The sequence below is a fragment of the Catharus ustulatus genome, unplaced genomic scaffold (assembly GCF_009819885.2).
Source record: "Catharus ustulatus isolate bCatUst1 unplaced genomic scaffold, bCatUst1.pri.v2 scaffold_93_arrow_ctg1, whole genome shotgun sequence".
NCBI classification, from domain to species: Eukaryota; Metazoa; Chordata; class Aves; order Passeriformes; family Turdidae; genus Catharus; species Catharus ustulatus.
Genome location: NW_024879557.1, coordinates 84,093 through 100,662, shown reverse-complemented (window position 1 = coordinate 100,662; position 16,570 = coordinate 84,093). Strand labels below are relative to the sequence as shown.

Below are 16,570 nucleotides of genomic sequence, written 5' to 3'. Positions count from 1 at the left end.
TCCAGATTGGGCTCCCCCGCCCCTGGAATTGGGAATTTGGGGTTATGGGGGTCAGGGGGAAAAGTCCCAAAATTGTCTAAAAACAAAAAAAAATCCTCCCAAAAAATCCCAAAAAATTCCCCAAAAAATCTCCAAAAAATCCCCCAAAATTCTCAAAAAATCCCCAAAATATATATTAAAAAATTCCCTTAAAATTAAAAAAATATCCCTTAAAATTCCAAAAAAATCCTCTAAAAATTCCAGAAAGATTCCTTAAAAATCCCCTAAAATTCCTAAATGTTTGCAAAAAATTCCCCAAAAAACTTCCCCCAAAAATCACCAAATATCGCCCCAAAAATCCTAAAAAATTTTTAAAAATCCCCCCAAAAAATCCCCTAAAATTTCTCCCAAAATTCCTAAAGATCTTCCAAACATCACCAAAAAAAATCCCAAAAAATCCCCAAAAATCCCCCCAAAATTCCCATAAAATTCCTAGAAAATCCTCTAAAAAATCCCAAAAAATCCCCCAAAAAACCTTAAAAAATTTCTAAGAATCCCCCCCAAATCACCAAAAAATTTAAAAAAAATCCCTAAAAAATCCCAAAAACTAAAAGAAATCCCCTAAAAATTCTCCAAAAAATCCCCCAAAAATGCAAATAAAAAATCCCCAAAATCACAAAAAGAAAATCCCAAAGATATTTAAAAAAAATTCCCTAAAATTAAAAAAATCCCCTAAAAAGTCCACAAAAATCCTAAAAATATCCTTTAAAAATCCCCTCAAAAATCACAAAAAATCACCTAAAAATCACCAAAAAAATCCCAAAAATATATGGAAAAATCGCATAAAAATCAAAAAAAATCCCCCCCCAAAAAATCCTCAAAAAACCCAAAAAAATCCCCCAAAATTCCCAGAAAATCACCAAAAAATTCCAAAAAATCCCCTCAAAATTCCCAAAAAATCTCCAAAAAAATCCCAAAAATAACAAAAAAATCCCCTAAAATTTCCTAAAAAATCCCAAAAAAATCCCCAAAAAATTCCTAAAAAATCCCCCAAAATCCCCCCAAAATCCCCAAAATTCTCCAAAAATTCCTGGAAAATCATCAAAAAATCCTCCAAAAAAACCGCACAAAATCCCAAAAATTTTCCAGAAATTCCCCCAAAATTCCCAGAAAATCACAAAAAAATCTCCAAAAATTCCCAAAAATCCCCCCAAAAATTCCTAAAAAATCCCCAAAAAAATCCCAAAAAATCTGAAAAAAATCCCAGAAAATCCCCCAAAAAATCCCCAAAAAATCCCAAAAAAGTCTCAAAAAAAATTCTTAAAAATCCCTCAAAAATCCCCAAAAATCCCTAATAAATTCCTAAAAAATCCCCATACATTCCCCTAAAAATCCCCCCAAAAATTCTCCAGAAATTCCCCCAAAATTCCCGGAAAATCACCAAAAAATCCCCAAAAATTCCCAAAAAATCTCCAAAAAAATCCCAAAAAATCCCCCAAAGTTTCCCCAAAAATCCCCAAAAATTCTCCAAAAAATTCCAAAAAATCACCAAAAATTCCCCCAAAAATTCCCCCCCCCAAAAATCCAAAAAAATTCCCAAAAAATCCCCAAAAAAACCCCAAGAAATCCCAAAAATTCACCAAAAACATCACCAAAAAATCCCCAAAAGATCCCAAGAATTCTCAAAAAAATCCCAAAAAATCACCAAAAAATCCAAAAAAAATCCCAAAAAATCCCAAAAAATCTCCAAAAAAACCCCCCATAATTCCCAAAAAAATCACCAAAAAATTCCAAAAAATCCCCAAAACATCCCCAAAAAATTCCCGAAAAATTCCCAAAAAAGCCCCAAAAAATCCAAAAAAAATCCCCCCAAAATAAAAAAAAATTCTCAAAAATCCCCTAAAAAAATCCCAAAAAACCCTAAAAATTTCTAAAAAATCTCCAAAAAAATCCCCAAAAAATCCCCAAAAATTCTCCAAAAAATCCAAAAAAATGCCCCAAAAAATCCCCAAAATTCTCTAAAAATTCCCGAAAAATCCCCAAAAAATCCCCAAAAATTCTCCAAAAAACCCCAAGAAATCCCAAAAATTCACCAAAAATTCATCAAAAAATCACCAAAAATCCCAAAAAATCCACCAAAAAATCTCAAAAAATCCACCAAAAAATCCTAAAAAATCTCCAAAAACCCCCCAAAATTCCCAAAAAAATCCCCAAAAAATCCCAAAAAATCCCAAAAAAATTCCCAAATGTCCCCAAATTCCCAGTTTCCCACCTGGCACGAGGATGCTGCTGAATCCCAATCCATGCCCAACCCCCAGCACGTCCTCAAAGGGGCAGAACTGGAGCCCCTGGGGGGGTTTGGGGGCTCGGTGCTGCAGGAACGGCCGCGGGGGGGAACCCGGGGAGAGTCTGGGGTAAATCTGGGGGGAAAAACATGGAAAAAATGGGAATTTAGTACAGAAAATGGGAATTTAGTACAGAAAATGGGGTTTGGGGGGAGAAAATGGGGGTTTGGGGGGAGAAATGAGGATTTTGGGGAAGAAAATGGGGATTTTTGGAGAAAAAATTGAGATTTTTGGAAAGAAAATGGGGATTTTTAGGGAGAAAATGGGAATTTGGGGGGAGAAATTGAGATGTTTGGAGAGAAAATAAAGATCTTTGGAGAGAAAATGGGGAATTTTGGGGTGAGAAATGGGGATTTTGGGGAAGAAAATGGAGATTTTAGGAGAAAAAATGGGGGTTTGGTGTGAGAAATGGGGATTTTGGGGTGAAAAATTGGGATTTTGGGGAAAAAAATGGGAAATTTGGGGTGAGAAATGGGGATTTTTGGAGAGAAAATGGGGATTTTTGGAGAGAAAATGGGGATATTTGGAGAGAAAATGGGAATTTGGGGTGAGAAATGGGGATTTTGGGGAAATAAAAAGGGGAATTTTGGAAAGAAATGGAGGTTTTAGGAGAAAAAATGAGGGTTTGGGGGAAGAAAATGGGAATTTGGGGAAGAAATGGAAATTTTAGGAAAGAAAACGGGAATTTGGGGTGAGAAATGGGGATTTTGGGGGGAAAAATGGGGATTTTAGTACAGAAAATTGGGATTTTTGGAGAGAAAATGGAAATTTTAGGAGAAAAAATGGGGGTTTGGGGGGAGAAATTGAGATTTTAGTATAGAAAATGGGGGTTTTTGGAGAAAAAATTGAGATTTTTGGAGATAAAATGGGGATTTTTAGGGAGGAAAATGGGAATTTTGGAGAGAAAATTGGGGTTTAGGGGGAGAAAATGGGAATTTTGAGGAAAAAATGGGGATTTTGGAAGGGAAAAAGAGGATTTTTGGGAAAAAAAGGGATTTTAGGATGGAAAATTGGGGATTTTGGGGTGAGAAAAGGGAAATTTGGGGAAAAAATGGGGATTTTGGAGGGGAAAAAGGGAATTTGGGGCAGGTTTTGGGGCTATTTTGGTTATTTTGGAGTTGGTTTTGGGGTGTAAAAAGGAGATTTTGGGGTGGAAAAAGGAGATTTTGGGGTGGAAAAGGAGATTTTGGGGTGGGAAATGCAGATTTTGGGTCAGGGTTTGGGTATTTTGTGTATTTTGGGGCTGTTTTTGGGGCTGTTTCAGGAATTTTGGGTCAGTTTGCGGAGGAAAATGCAGATTTTGGGTCAGTTTGGGGTGGGAAATGCAAATTTTGGGTGAGTTTTGGGGGATTTTGGGGTGGGAAATGCAGATTTTGGGTCAGTTTGGGGTGTAAAAAGGAGATTTTGGGGTGGATTTTGGGGGATTTTGAGGATTTTGGGGTGGAAAATGCAGATTTTGGGGTGTAAAAAGGAGATTTTGGGTCAGTTTTTGGGTATTTTGTGTATTTTGGGGCAGGTTTTGGGGCTGTTTCAGGAATTTTGGGTCAGTTTGGGGAGGAAAATGCAGATTTTGGGTGAGTTTTGGGGGATTTTGGGGTGGAAAATGCAGATTTTGGGGTGGAAAATGCAGATTTTGGGGTGGGAAGTGCAGATTTTGGGTCAGTTTTCGGTGGGAAATGCAGATTTTGGGATGGGAAATGCAGATTTTGGGGTGGAAACAGGAGATTTTGGGGTAGGAAATGCAGATTTTGGGTCAGTTTTTGGGGTGTAAAATGCAGATTTTGGGATGGAAAATGCAGATTTTGGGTCAGTTTGGGGGGATTTTGGGGTGTAAAAGGAGGTTTTGGGGTGGAAAAAGGACATTTTGGGGTGAGAAATGCAGATTTTGGGTCAGTTTGGGGGGATTTTGGGGTCGAAAATGCAGATTTTGGTGTGAAAAATGCAGATTTTGGGATGGGAAATGCAGATTTTGGGTCAGTTTTGGGTGGAAAAAGGAGATTTTGGGGTGTAAAATGCAGATTTTGGGTGAGTTTGGGGTCTGACCTGCACCAGGTCGCCAGCAGCCGCTGCCAGGAGCCCCCTCTGGCTGAAGCCGAGCTCCGAGGCCCCCACAGGGACCCCCCAGCTCTGCAGCTCCCCGAGGCTCCGCAGGTCAAAGACGCGAATCTGGCGATCCAGCCCCGCCGTGGCCAGGAGGCTGCAGGGGGAAAAAACAGGGAATTCAGGCAAAAAAATGAGCTCAAAATTCACTGAATTCAGGCCAAAATTCAGCCCAAAATGTGCTCCAAAAGTCATTGAATTAAGCCAAAAAAATCACTGAAATCAGCCCAAAAATCAGTTTAAAATGTGCCCCAAAAGTCACTGAATTCAGCCCAAAAAATCACTGAATTCAGCCCAAAATGTGCCCCAAAAATCAGTGAATTCAGCCCAAAAAAATCACTGAATTCAGCCCAAAATTTCACTGAAATTGTCTCAAAATGTCATTGAATTCAGCCCAAAATTCAGCCCAAAAATCAGTGAATTCAGGCCAAAATTCAGCTTAAAATGTGCCCCAAAATTCACTGAATTCAGCCCAAAAATGAGCTCAATATTCCACTGAATTCAGCCCTAAAATTCACTGAATTTAGCCCAAAATTCAGCCCAAAATTCACTGAATTCAGCCCAAAATTCAGCCCAAAATTCACTGAATTCAGCCCAAAATTCAGCCCAAAATTCACTGAATTCAGCCCAAAATTCAGCCCAAAATTCACTGAATTCAGCCCAAAAATGAGCTCAATATTCCACTGAATTCAGCCCTAAAAGTCACTGAATTCAGCCCAAATTTCACCCCAAAATTCACTGAATTCAGCCCCAAAGGTACCAAAAAAATCACTGAATTCAGCCCAAAAATTCACTGAATTTGTCTCAAAATGTCACTGAATTCAGCCCAAAATTCAGCCCAAAAGTCACTGAATTCAGCCCAAAAAATCACTGATTTTACCCCAAAAATTCACTGAATTCAGGTCAAAATTCAGCCCAAAATGTGCCTCAAAACTCAGGGAATTCAGCCCAAAATTCACTGAATTCAGCCCAAAAATTCACTGAAATCAGCCCAAAATTCACTGAAATCACCCCAAAATTCACTGAATTCAGCCCCAAGTTCAGCTCAAAATGTGCTCCAAAATTCACAGAATTCAGGCCAAAAATGAGCTCAAAAGTCACTGAATTCAGCCCAAAAGGTACCAAAAAAATCACTGAACTCAGCCCAAAAAATCACTGAATTCAGCCCCAAAGTCACTGAATTCAGCTCAAAATTCAGCCCAAAAATCACTAAAATCACCCCAAAATGTGCCCCAAAATTCACTGAATTCAGCCCAAAATGTGCCCTAAAATTCACTGAATTCAGCCCAAAATTCAGCCCAAAATTCACTGAATTCAGCTGAAAATTCAGCCCAAAATTCACTGAATTCACCCCAAAAATGAGCTCAATATTCCACTGAATTCAGCCCTAAAAGTCACTGAATTCAGCCCAAAATTCACCCCAAAAATCAGTGAATTTGGCCCAAAATTTCACTGAACTCAACCAAAAAAAATCACTGAACTCAGCCCAAAAATCAGCTTAAAATGTGCCCCAAAAGTCACTGGATTCAACCTAAAATTCACCCCAAAAATCAGTGAATTCAGCCCAAAATGTGCCCCAAATCTCTCTGAATTCAGCCCAAAATTCACCAGAAATTCCCAAAATCCCTCCAGAACTCCCATTTTCCCCCCAGAATTCCCAAAATTCCCCTCAAAATCTCCTGAGAATTCCCAACCCCCCCCAATTCCCATTGGTTTCCCATTTTACCCCCAAAATCCCCCAAAATTCCCAAATTTCCCCCCCACAATTTCCATTTTCCCCCCAAAATTCCCATTTGCCCCCCCAGAATTCCCAAATTTCCCCCCAAATCCCCCCACAATTCCCAAATTTCCCCCAAAAAATTCCTAAAATCCCCCCAGAATTCCCAAATTCCCCCCAAAAATTCCCAAATTTCCCTCCAAAATTCCCATTTTCTCCTCCAAAATTCCCAAATTTCCCCCCAGAATTCCCATTTCCCCCCCAAATTCCCATTTTTTCCCCCAAAAAATCCCCATTTCCCCCCCACAATTCCCATTTTTCCCCACAATTCCCATTTTTTTCCCCAAAATCCCCATTTCCCCCCCCAGAATTCCCAAATTTCCCCCAAAAAATCCCCATTTCCCCCCCAGAATTACCATTTTTCCCCCTGAAATCTCCTCAAAATTCCCATTTTTCCCCCAAAATTCCCATCTTTCCCCCAAAATCCCCATTTCCCCCCCCAGAATTCCCAAATTCCCCCCCCAAATCCCCAAATTTCCCCCCAAAATTCCCATTTTTTTCCCATTTCCCCCCCAGAATCCCCCCAAAAATTCCCATTTTTTCCCCAAAAATTCCCATTTTTCCCCAGAATTCCCAATTTTTTCCCCAAAAATCCCATTTTCTCCTCCAAAATTCCCAAATTTCCCCCAAAATTCCCATTTTTTTCCCCATTTCCCCCCCAGAATCCTCCCAAAAATTCCCATTTTTTCCCCAAAAATTCCCATTTTTTCCCCACAATTCCCATTTCCCCCCCAAAATTCCCATTTTCCCCCCAGAAATTCCCATTTTTCCCCCCTCACCTCCCGCTGCCATCGATGGCCGTCGCTCTCACGGCTCCGCTGTGCGCCAGGATCCGCGCCAGGGGCTCGGCCACGCTGGGAGCCCACAGGGACACCGTGCCTGCGGGGGGGGATAAAATAAATAAAATAAATTAAATTAATTAATTAATGGGATTTGGGAATTGGGAATTGGGAATTGTCAAAGAGTTCAGGTGGGATCAAAAAAAAAAAAAATTTCCCAAAATTTCAAAGAGATTTTCCAAAAATTCCGAAGAATTTCCCAAAAATTTTCAAACGGAATCCTGAAAATTCTGAAGAAATTTCCTAAAATTCTGAAGGGATTCTCCCAAAATTCCAAAGGGATTTCCCAAAAATTCCAAAATTTCCACAAGAATTTCAGAGGAAATCCCAAAATTTCAAAGGGATTTCCCCAAAATTCCAAAGAAATTTCTTAAAATTCCAAATGGATTTCCCAGAATGCCGAAGAATTTCCCAAAAGTTTCACACGAAATCCTGAAAATTCAAAGAAATTTCCTAAAATTCCGAAGGGATTTCCTCAAAATTCCAAATAATTCTCCTCCAAGTTCAGAGGAAATCCTGAAATTCTAAAGGGATTTCCCAAAATTCCAAAGGGATTTCCAAAAATTCTGAAGAATTTCCCAAAAATTTTCAAACGGAATCCTGAAAATTCGAAGGAATTTCCTAAAATTCCGAAGGGATTTCCCCAAATTCCGAAGGGATTTCCCAAAATTCCAAAGGGAATCCTGAAAATTCAAAGAAATTTCTTAAAATTCCAAAGGGATTTTCCCCAAAATTCCAAAGAATCCTCCAAAAATTCCAAAATTTCCACAAGAATTTCAGAGGAAATCCCAAAATTCCAAAGGGGTTTCCCAAAATTCCAAAGGAATTTCCCAGAATTCCAAAGAATTTCCCAAAAATTTCACACAAAATCCTGAAAATCCAAAGGGATTTCCTAAAATTCCAAAGGGATTTCCCCAAAATTCCAAAGAATTCCCCTCCAAGTTCAGAGGGAATCCTGAAATTCTAAAGGGATTTCCCAAAATTCCAAAGGGATTTCCAAAAATTCCGAAGAATTTCCCAAAAATTTTCAAAGGGAATCCTGAAAATCCAAAGAAATTTCCTAAAATTTCAAAGGGATTCTCCCAAAATTCCAAATAATTCTCCCAAAATTCCCAGGTTTAATCCCAGATCTAATCCCGGGCCTAATCCCAGGTTTAATCCCAGGTCCGATCCTGGTTTTAATCCTGTATTTAATCCTGGACCTAATCCCAGATTTAGTCCCAGGTCTAACCCCAGGTTTAGTCCCAGGTTTAATCCCAGGTTCAGTCCCAGGTTTATTGCCAGGTTTAATCCCAGATTTAGTCCCAGCTTAATCCAGTCCCAAGTTTATTTAGTCCCAGGTTTAACCCAAGGTTTACCCCAGGTTTAATCCCAGGTTTATCTAATCCCAGGTTTATCTAGTCCCGGGTTTATCTAGTCCTAGCTTTATCTAGTCTTGGGTTTATCCAGTCTCAGGTTTATTGAGTCCCAAGTCTAATCCCAGGTTTAGTCCCAGGTTTAGTCCCAGTTCTATCCAGTCCTGGCGTTACCGTTGCTGTGTCCCAGCGCCACGACGCTGCTGGAAACTCCCAAATCCCAACGAAATTCCCGGGTTTAACTCCAGGTTTAACCCCAGATCTAATCCCAGGTCTAATCCCAGGTTTGATCCCAGCTCTAATCCTGGGTTTAATCGTGGATCTAATCCTGGATCCACTCCTGGGTTTAACCCCGGATCTAATCCCAGGTTTAGTCTCGGGTTTATCTAGTTCCGGCTTTATCTAGTCCCAGGTTTATCTAGTCCCGGGTCTAATCCCAGGTTTAACCACAGGTTTAGTCCCAGGTTTATCTAGTCCTGGGTTTAGTCCCAGGTTTAGTCCCGGCTTTATCCAGTCCTGGCTTTTTCTAGTCCTGGGTTTATCTGGTCCCAGGTTTAACCCCAGATTTAACCCCAGGTCTATCTAGTCCCAGTTTTATCCAGTCCCGGCTTTACCGTTGCTGTGTCCCAGGGCCACGACACCGCTGGAAACTCCCAAATCCCAATGAAATTCCCGGGTTTAACCCCAGATCTAATCCCAGGTTTAGTCCCAGGTTTAATCCCAGATTTATCTAATCCCAGGTTTAGTCCCAGGTTTAATCCCAGATCTAATCCTGGATCAAATCGCAGATCTAATCCTGGGTTTAACCCCGGATCTAATTCCAGGTTTAATCCTGGCTTTAATCCCAGGTGTAGTCCCGGATTTATCTAGTCCCGGGTTTATCCAGTCCCTGGTTTATCCAGTCCCAGGTTTATCTAGTACCAGGTTTATCTAGGGTTTATCTAGTCCTGGGTTTATCCAGTCCCAGCTTTATCTATTCCCAGGTTTATCTAGTCCCAGTTTTAATCTGGGGTTTAATCCAGTCCAGGGTTTATTCCCAGGTTTAACCCCAGGTTTAGTCCCAGGTTTATCTAGTCCTGGGTTTAATCCCAGGTTTAATCCTGGATTTAATCCCAGGTTTAATCCCAGGTTTATCTAGTTCCAGGTTTAGTCCTGGGTTTATTCCCGGGTTTAATCCCGGGTTTATCTAGTCCCAGGTCTATCTAATCCCAGCTTTACCGTTGCTGTGTCCCAGGGCCACGACGCCGCTGGAAACTCCCAAATCCCAATGAAATTCCCGGGTTTAACCCCAGATCTAATCCCAGGTTTAACCCCAGGTTTAACCCCAGGTTTAGTCCCAGGTTTAGTCCCAGGTTTAGTCCCAGGTTTAGTCCCGGTTTTACCGTTGCTGTGTCCCAGCGCCACGACGCCGCTGGCCGGGTTCTGGGCCATGGCCGCCGCTCTCCCGCTGCGCGTTCTCAGCGCCGCCACCTCGCGCCCCACGGACACGTCCAGGAAATGCAGCAGCCCCAGCTCGCTCTGGGGGAGGGAAAATGGGGAAAAAATAATTAAAAAGTGGGGAAAAAAAGGTTAAAAATGGTGAATTTTTCTTTTTTTTTAATGGTAAAATTTGGGAAAAATGGTCAAAAAATGGGAATAAATGGGAAAAACTTTTATAAAAATGGGGAAAAAATGGGGAAAAAATCAAAAAATGGGAAAAATGGGAAAAAATAGGAAAAAAATTGGTAAAGAATTGGAAGAAATGGGAAAAAATGGGACAAAAATGGGAAAAATGGGGAAATATTGGGAAAAAATGGGGAAAATTGGGAATAATAATGGGACAAAAATGGGAAAAAATGGGAAAAAAGGGGGGAAATGAGAAAAAAATGGGGGAAAAATGGGGGGAAAATGGTAATTTTTTTTTGTAATTGGTAAAAAATGAGAAAAAGTGGGGAAAAATGGGGGGAAAAAGAAAAAAATGGGAAAAAATGGGGGAAAAATGGGGAAAAATGGTAATTTTTTTTAAAGATAAAAAATGTGAAAAATAGGAGAAAATGGGAAAAATAATGTGAAAAAATGGGGAAAAAAAAGGAAAAAATTAGAAAATATTGGCAAAAAATGGGGGGAAAATTTTAAAAAAAGGCAAAAATGGGGGAAAAATGAGAAAAAAGGGAAAAAATGGGGAAAAATGGGAAAAAAGGGAAAAATTTGGGAAAAACTGGTAAAAGAATATTTTAGAAATGGGGAAAGATGGTAAAAAAGGGTAAATTTTTCTTTATTTAATGTGAAAAAAATGGGAAAAAAGGGAAAATGGTGAAAAAAATGGGAAAAAAGAGAAAAATTTAGTAAAAAATTGATAAAAAATGCGAATGAATGGGGAAAATGGGGAAAAAAATGGGGAAAAGAATGGGAAAGAATGGTAAAACAATACCTTAAAAGTGGGGAAGAAATGGAAAAAATGGTAAATTTACCTTTTTTTAATGGTACAAGTGGGAAAAAATGGGAAAATGGGGAGAAATGGGGGAAAATGGGGAAAAAAGTGGGAAAAAAATGACAAAAAATCAGTAAAAAATGAGAAAAAAAAAGGAAAAAATGGGAAAAAAATATGGGAAAATGAGGAAAAATTTTATAAAAATGGGTAAAAAATATAGGAAAATTGGGAAAAAAAATGGGGAAAAATGGGGGAAAAATTGAGAAAAAATGGGAAAAAACGAGAAAAAAATGGGTAAAAAATATGAAAAAATTGGGAAAAAATGGGTAAAAAATGGGAAAAAAATGGGAAAAAAATTGTGAAAAATGGGGGAAAAAAGGAAAAAATGGGGAAATATTGGGAAAAAATGGGAAAAATTGGGGGAAAAATATTTTAAAAGTGGGTGAAAATGGTAAAAATTGGTAAATTTTTCTTTTTTTAATGGTACAAAGTGAGGAAAAAATGGGGAAAAAAATAAGAATAAAATGGAGAAAAAAAGAGAAAAAAAATGGGAAAAATTGGAAAAATGGGTAAAAAATGATAAAAAATGGGTAAAGAATAGTGGAAGATGGGAAAAAATGGGGAAAAAATTTAGAAAAAAATGAGAAAAAGTGAGTAAAAAATGGGAAAAATGGGAAAAATATTTTAAAAATGGTAAAAAATGGGAAAAAAATGGGAAAAAATGGGGAAAAAATGGGAAAAAAATGGAGGAAATGGGCAAAAATGGTAATTTTTTTTTAAGGTAAAAAATGGGAAAATAGGGGAAAATGGGGGAAAAATTGGGAAAAAATGGGGAAATGGGGAAAAAAATGAAAAAATGGGAAAACATTGGTAAAAAATGGGGGAAAATTGCAGAAAAATGGGAAATAACAGAAAAATGGGAAAAAAATTGGTAAGAAATGGTAAAAAAATAATTAAAAAGTGGGGAAAAATGGTTAAAAATGGTGAATTTCTCCTTTTTTTTAATGGTAAAATTTGGGAAAAATGGTGAAAAAAAATGGGAAAAATTTGGTAAAAAATTAATAAAAAACGGGAAAAAATAGGAATAAATGGGAAAGAATGGGAAAAACTTCTATAAAAATGGGTAAACAATGGGAAAAAATAAAAATATGAGGAAAAAAGGTAGAAAATGGGAAAAAATGGGAAAAAAATTGGAAAAATGGAGAAAAAATGGGGGAATAAAATTAAAAAGTGGGGAAAAATTGTAAAAAAAAGGTAAATTTTTCTTTTTTTAATGGTAAAATATGGGGAAAAAATGGGGGAAAAGGGGGAAAAAATGGGGAAAAATATTTTAAAAGTGGGGAAAAATGGTAAAAAAATGGTAAAATGTTAATGGTAAAAAGTGGGGGAAAAAGGGAAAAATGGGAAAAAAAAGGAAAAGATGGAGAAAAAAAGAAAAAATGGGGAAAAAATGGGGAAAAATTGGTAAAAAATTGGTAAAAAATGAGGGAAAATGGGAAAAAATGGAGAAATAATATGGGGAAAAAATGAGAAAAAAATGAGTAAAAAATGGGAAAAAAAATTTAAAAAAGGGAAAAATGGTGAAAAAAAGATAAATTCTTTTTTTAATGCTAAAAAGTGGGGAAAAAAAGGGAAAAATGGGGAAAAAAATGGGTAAAAAATGGGAAAAAAATGCGTAAAAAATACGAAAAAAATGGGAAAAAATGGGGAAAAAATTCTAGAAAATTGCTGCTTTTGCCCAAAATGTCCTTTTTTGCTCCAAAGTTTTCCTGACTCACCACAGCCGCCAGCAGGAAGTGGAAGGGCAGGAACTGCAGGCGCAGGATCCCGGCCAGGCCGCGCAGGACGTGCAGCTCCAGCCCCTGGGAATCGTAAACGTGGAGCCAGCGGCGCTGGGCAACGGCCAGCAGGGACTCACAGTGCAGCCAGCTGGGGAAAAATGGGATTTGGGGAATTATAGAGGGGTTGGGAAATTATAGAGGGGTTTGGGAAAAAAAATGGGGGTTTTGGGAAAAAAAATGGAGATTTTGGGGTGAGAAATGGCTATTTTGGGAAAAAAAATGGAGATTTTGGGGAAAAAAATTGAGGTTTTGGGGGGAAAAAGGGGGATTTTGGGGTGAGAAATGGGGATTTTGGGGGGAGAAATTGGATTTTTGGGTAAAAAAATGGGGGTTTTGGGAAATTATAGAGGGGTTTGGAGGGAGAAATGGGATTTTTGGGATAAAAGAGGGGAGTTTTTGGGAAAAAAAATGGGGATTTTGGGGGGAGAAATGGGGATTTTGGAAAAAAAATGGAGATTATGGGGGGAAAAATGGGAGTTTTGGGAGAAGAAATGGGGATTTTGAGGGGAGAAATGGGGGTTTTTGGGAAAAAAATGGGGGGTTTGGGGGGAAAAATGGGGATTTTGGGAAATTATAGAGGGGTTTGGGGGGAGAAATGGGGATTTTGGGTAAAAAAATGGGGGTTTTTGGGTAAAAAATGAGGATTTTGGAATGAGAAATTGGATTTTTGTGCAAAAAATGCGGATTTTGGGGAAAGAAATGGGGATTTTGTGGGGGGAAATGGGGATTTTTCGGTAAAAAATGGGGGTTTTGGGAAATTATAGATGAGGTTTGGGGGAGAAATGTGGATTTTGGGGGGAGAAATTGGATTTTTGGGGGGGAAAATGGCGATTTTGGGAAATTATAGGGGGGTTTTGGGGGGAGAAATGGGAGTTTTGGGAAAAAAAATTGGGGTTTTGGGGTGAGAAATTGGATTTTTGGGGTGAGAAATGGGGATTTTGGGGGGAAATGGGGATTTTGGGAAATTATAGAGGGGTTTGAGAAAAGAAATGGGGATTTTGGGGGGAGAAATTGGATTTTTGGGGTGAGAAATGGGGATTTTGGGAAAAAATGGAGGGTTTGGGGGGAAAATTTGGGATTTTGGGAAAAAAATGGGGGTTTGGGGAAAATATAAAGGGGATTTTGGGGGCAAAAATGGGGATTTTAGGAAAAAAAATGGAGTTTTGAGAAATTATAGAGGGGGTTTGGGGTGAAAAATTGGGATTTTGTGGGGAGAAATTGGATTTTTGGGTAAAAAAATGGGGATTTTGGGAAAAAAAATGGGGATTCTTGGGAAAAAAATGGGGGTTTTGGGAAAAGAACCAGGGATTTTGGGAAATTATAGAGGGGGTTTGGGGTGAGAAATGGGAGTTTTGGGGGGAAAAATGGGGATTTTTGGAAAAAAAGGGGGATTTTGGGGGGAAAAATGAGAGTTTTGGGACAAAAAATGGACCCAGGGCCCTCCCAGTCCATCCCAGTCCCCCCCAGTTCCCTCCCAGTCCCTCCCAGTCCCTCCCAGTTCCATTCCAGTCCCTCCCAACATCCCCCAGTTCCATCCCAGTCCCCCCCAGTGCCCCCAGTCTCACCACAGGTCCCTGACCGGTTCCATGGTGCTGAACTCGCTCAGGAGGCGCCGCTGGGCCCAGTCCAGGGCGGCCACGTGGCCACGGAGCCCTCCCAGTAACAGGTGCCTGCGGGTAAACTGGGGTAACTGGGAGCACTGGGGGGGACTGGGGGGGACTGGGATGGACTGGGATGGACTGGGAGGGACTGGGATGGACTGGGAGGGAACTGGGATGGACTGGGAGGGAACTGGGAGGGACTGGGAGGGACTGGGAGGGACTGGGATGAACTGGGAGGGAGTGGGATGGACTGGGATGAACTGGGAGGGACTGGGATGAACTGGGAGGGAGTGGGATGGACTGGGATGGACTGGGAGGGAGTGGGAATGAACTGGGATGGACTGGGAGGGAGTGGGAATGAACTGGGATGGACTGGGAGGGACTGGGATGAACTGGGATGAACTGGGATGAACTGGGAGCACTGGGAGGGAACTTGAAGAGCTCCATTCCAGTCTATACTGGTTTATACTGGTCCATACTGGTCTGTACTGGTCCATAGTGGTTTATATCAATCTATACTGGTCTATACTGGTTTATACTGGTCTGTAATAGCCCATACTGGTTTATATTGGCTTATACTGGTCCATACTGGTCTGTACTGCTTTATACTGGTCTATACTGGTTTATACTGGTCCATACTGGTCTGTACTGCTTTATACTGGTCTATACTGGTTTATACTGGTCCATACTGGTCTATCCCAGTCTCCACTGGTCTGTACTGATTCAAATCAATCTATACTGGTCTATACTGGCTTATACTGGTCCATACTGGTTTATACTAATTCCTACTGGTCCCTACTGGATTGTACTGGTTTATAGAAGTCTATACTGGTCTGTACTGGTTTATACTGGTCTGTACTGGTTTATACTGGTCCATACTGGTTTGTACTGGTCTATACTGTTCCACACTGATTAATACTGGTCCATACTGGTTTATACCGGTCCATACTGGTCCATACTGGTCTATACTAATCTATACTGGTTCCTACTGGATTGTACTGGTTTATACTAGTCTATACTGGTCTGTATTGGTCCATACTGGTTTATACTGGTCCATACTGGTCCGTACTGGTTTATACTGGTCTGTACTGGTTTATACTGGTCCATATTGGTCCGTTACAGTCCATACTGGTTTATACTGGTCAATACTAGTTTATACTGGTCCGTACTGGCCCATACTGGTTTGTACTGGTCTATACTGTTCCATACTGGTCCCTACTGGTCCATACTGGTTTATACCAACCTATACTGGTCTCTACTGGACTGTACTGGTTTATACCAGTCTATACTGGTCTATACTGGTCTATACTGGTCTATACTGGTCTATACTGGTCTGTACTGGTTTTTACTGGTCCATACTGGTTTATACTGGTCCATACCGGTTTTTATTGGTCCATACTGGTTTATACTGGTCCCCACTGGTCCCTACTGGTCCACACTGGTCCCTACTGGTCTGTACTGGTTTATACTGGTCCCTACTGGTCTGTACTGGTTTATACTGGTCCATACTGGTCTGTACTGGTCCATACTGGTCTGTACCAGTCCATACTGGTCCGTACTGGTCCGTACTGGTGCTCACCTGCCGTTCCTGGTGTAATCCAGCCTGTAGGGCCCGAACTGCTCCAGGCGCAGATCGAAGCGCTGGGGACACAAAATCAACAAAACTCAGCCAAAAATCATAAAATTCACCCAAAATCAACAAAACTCACCCAAAAATCACAGATTTAAACCCAAAATCCACCAAACTCAGCCCAAAAATCACAAATTTAACTCAAAAATCAACAAAACTCACCCCAAAAATCCCCAAAATCAACAAAACTCACCCAAAAATCACAAATTTAACCCCGAAAATCAACAACACTCACCCAAAAAATCACAAATGTAACCCAAAAACCACAAAATTCACCCAAAAAATCACAAATTTATCCCAAAAATCCCCAAAATTCACCCAAAATATCAGAAATTTCACGCCAAAAATCACAAATTTATCCCAAAATATCAGAAATTTCAGCCCAAAAATCCTCAGAATTCAGCCCAAAAATCACAAAATTAACCCAAAAAATCACCAAATTCACTCAAAATTCCCCAAAATTCCCCAAACTCAGCCCAAAAACCCCAAAGTTCGCCCAAAATATCAAAAATTTCACACCTATAATAAGAAAACTCACCCAACTTCACCCAGAAATCCCCAAAATCCACCAAGCTCAGCCCAAAAATGAGAAAATTCACCCAAAATTCACCCTAAAAATCACAAATTTCACCCAAAAAATCCCCCAAATTCACCCAAAAAATCATCACAAAATCCACCAAATTCAAGCCCAAA

The 16,570-nt window shown here is 39.8% G+C and overlaps 1 protein-coding gene across 1 annotated transcript in view; it reads right to left on the bottom strand.

Annotated features, from left to right (window-relative positions):
* The window catches only part of WDR46 (WD repeat domain 46), a gene marked incomplete at its 3' end in the record, with an annotated part of 30,343 nt that overhangs the window by 8,443 nt on the left and 5,330 nt on the right, over positions 1-16,570 (bottom strand). Inside the window, exons 5-12 of the mRNA XM_033086984.1 lie at positions 15,827-15,888; positions 14,212-14,316; positions 12,584-12,734; positions 9,778-9,913; positions 6,981-7,080; positions 4,368-4,521; positions 2,252-2,399; positions 3-22 (exon numbers count right to left, since the gene is read on the bottom strand). Coding sequence (XP_032942875.1) covers positions 3-22; positions 2,252-2,399; positions 4,368-4,521; positions 6,981-7,080; positions 9,778-9,913; positions 12,584-12,734; positions 14,212-14,316; positions 15,827-15,888 — 876 coding nt within the window. The remainder of the gene's footprint in view (positions 1-2; positions 23-2,251; positions 2,400-4,367; positions 4,522-6,980; positions 7,081-9,777; positions 9,914-12,583; positions 12,735-14,211; positions 14,317-15,826; positions 15,889-16,570) is intronic.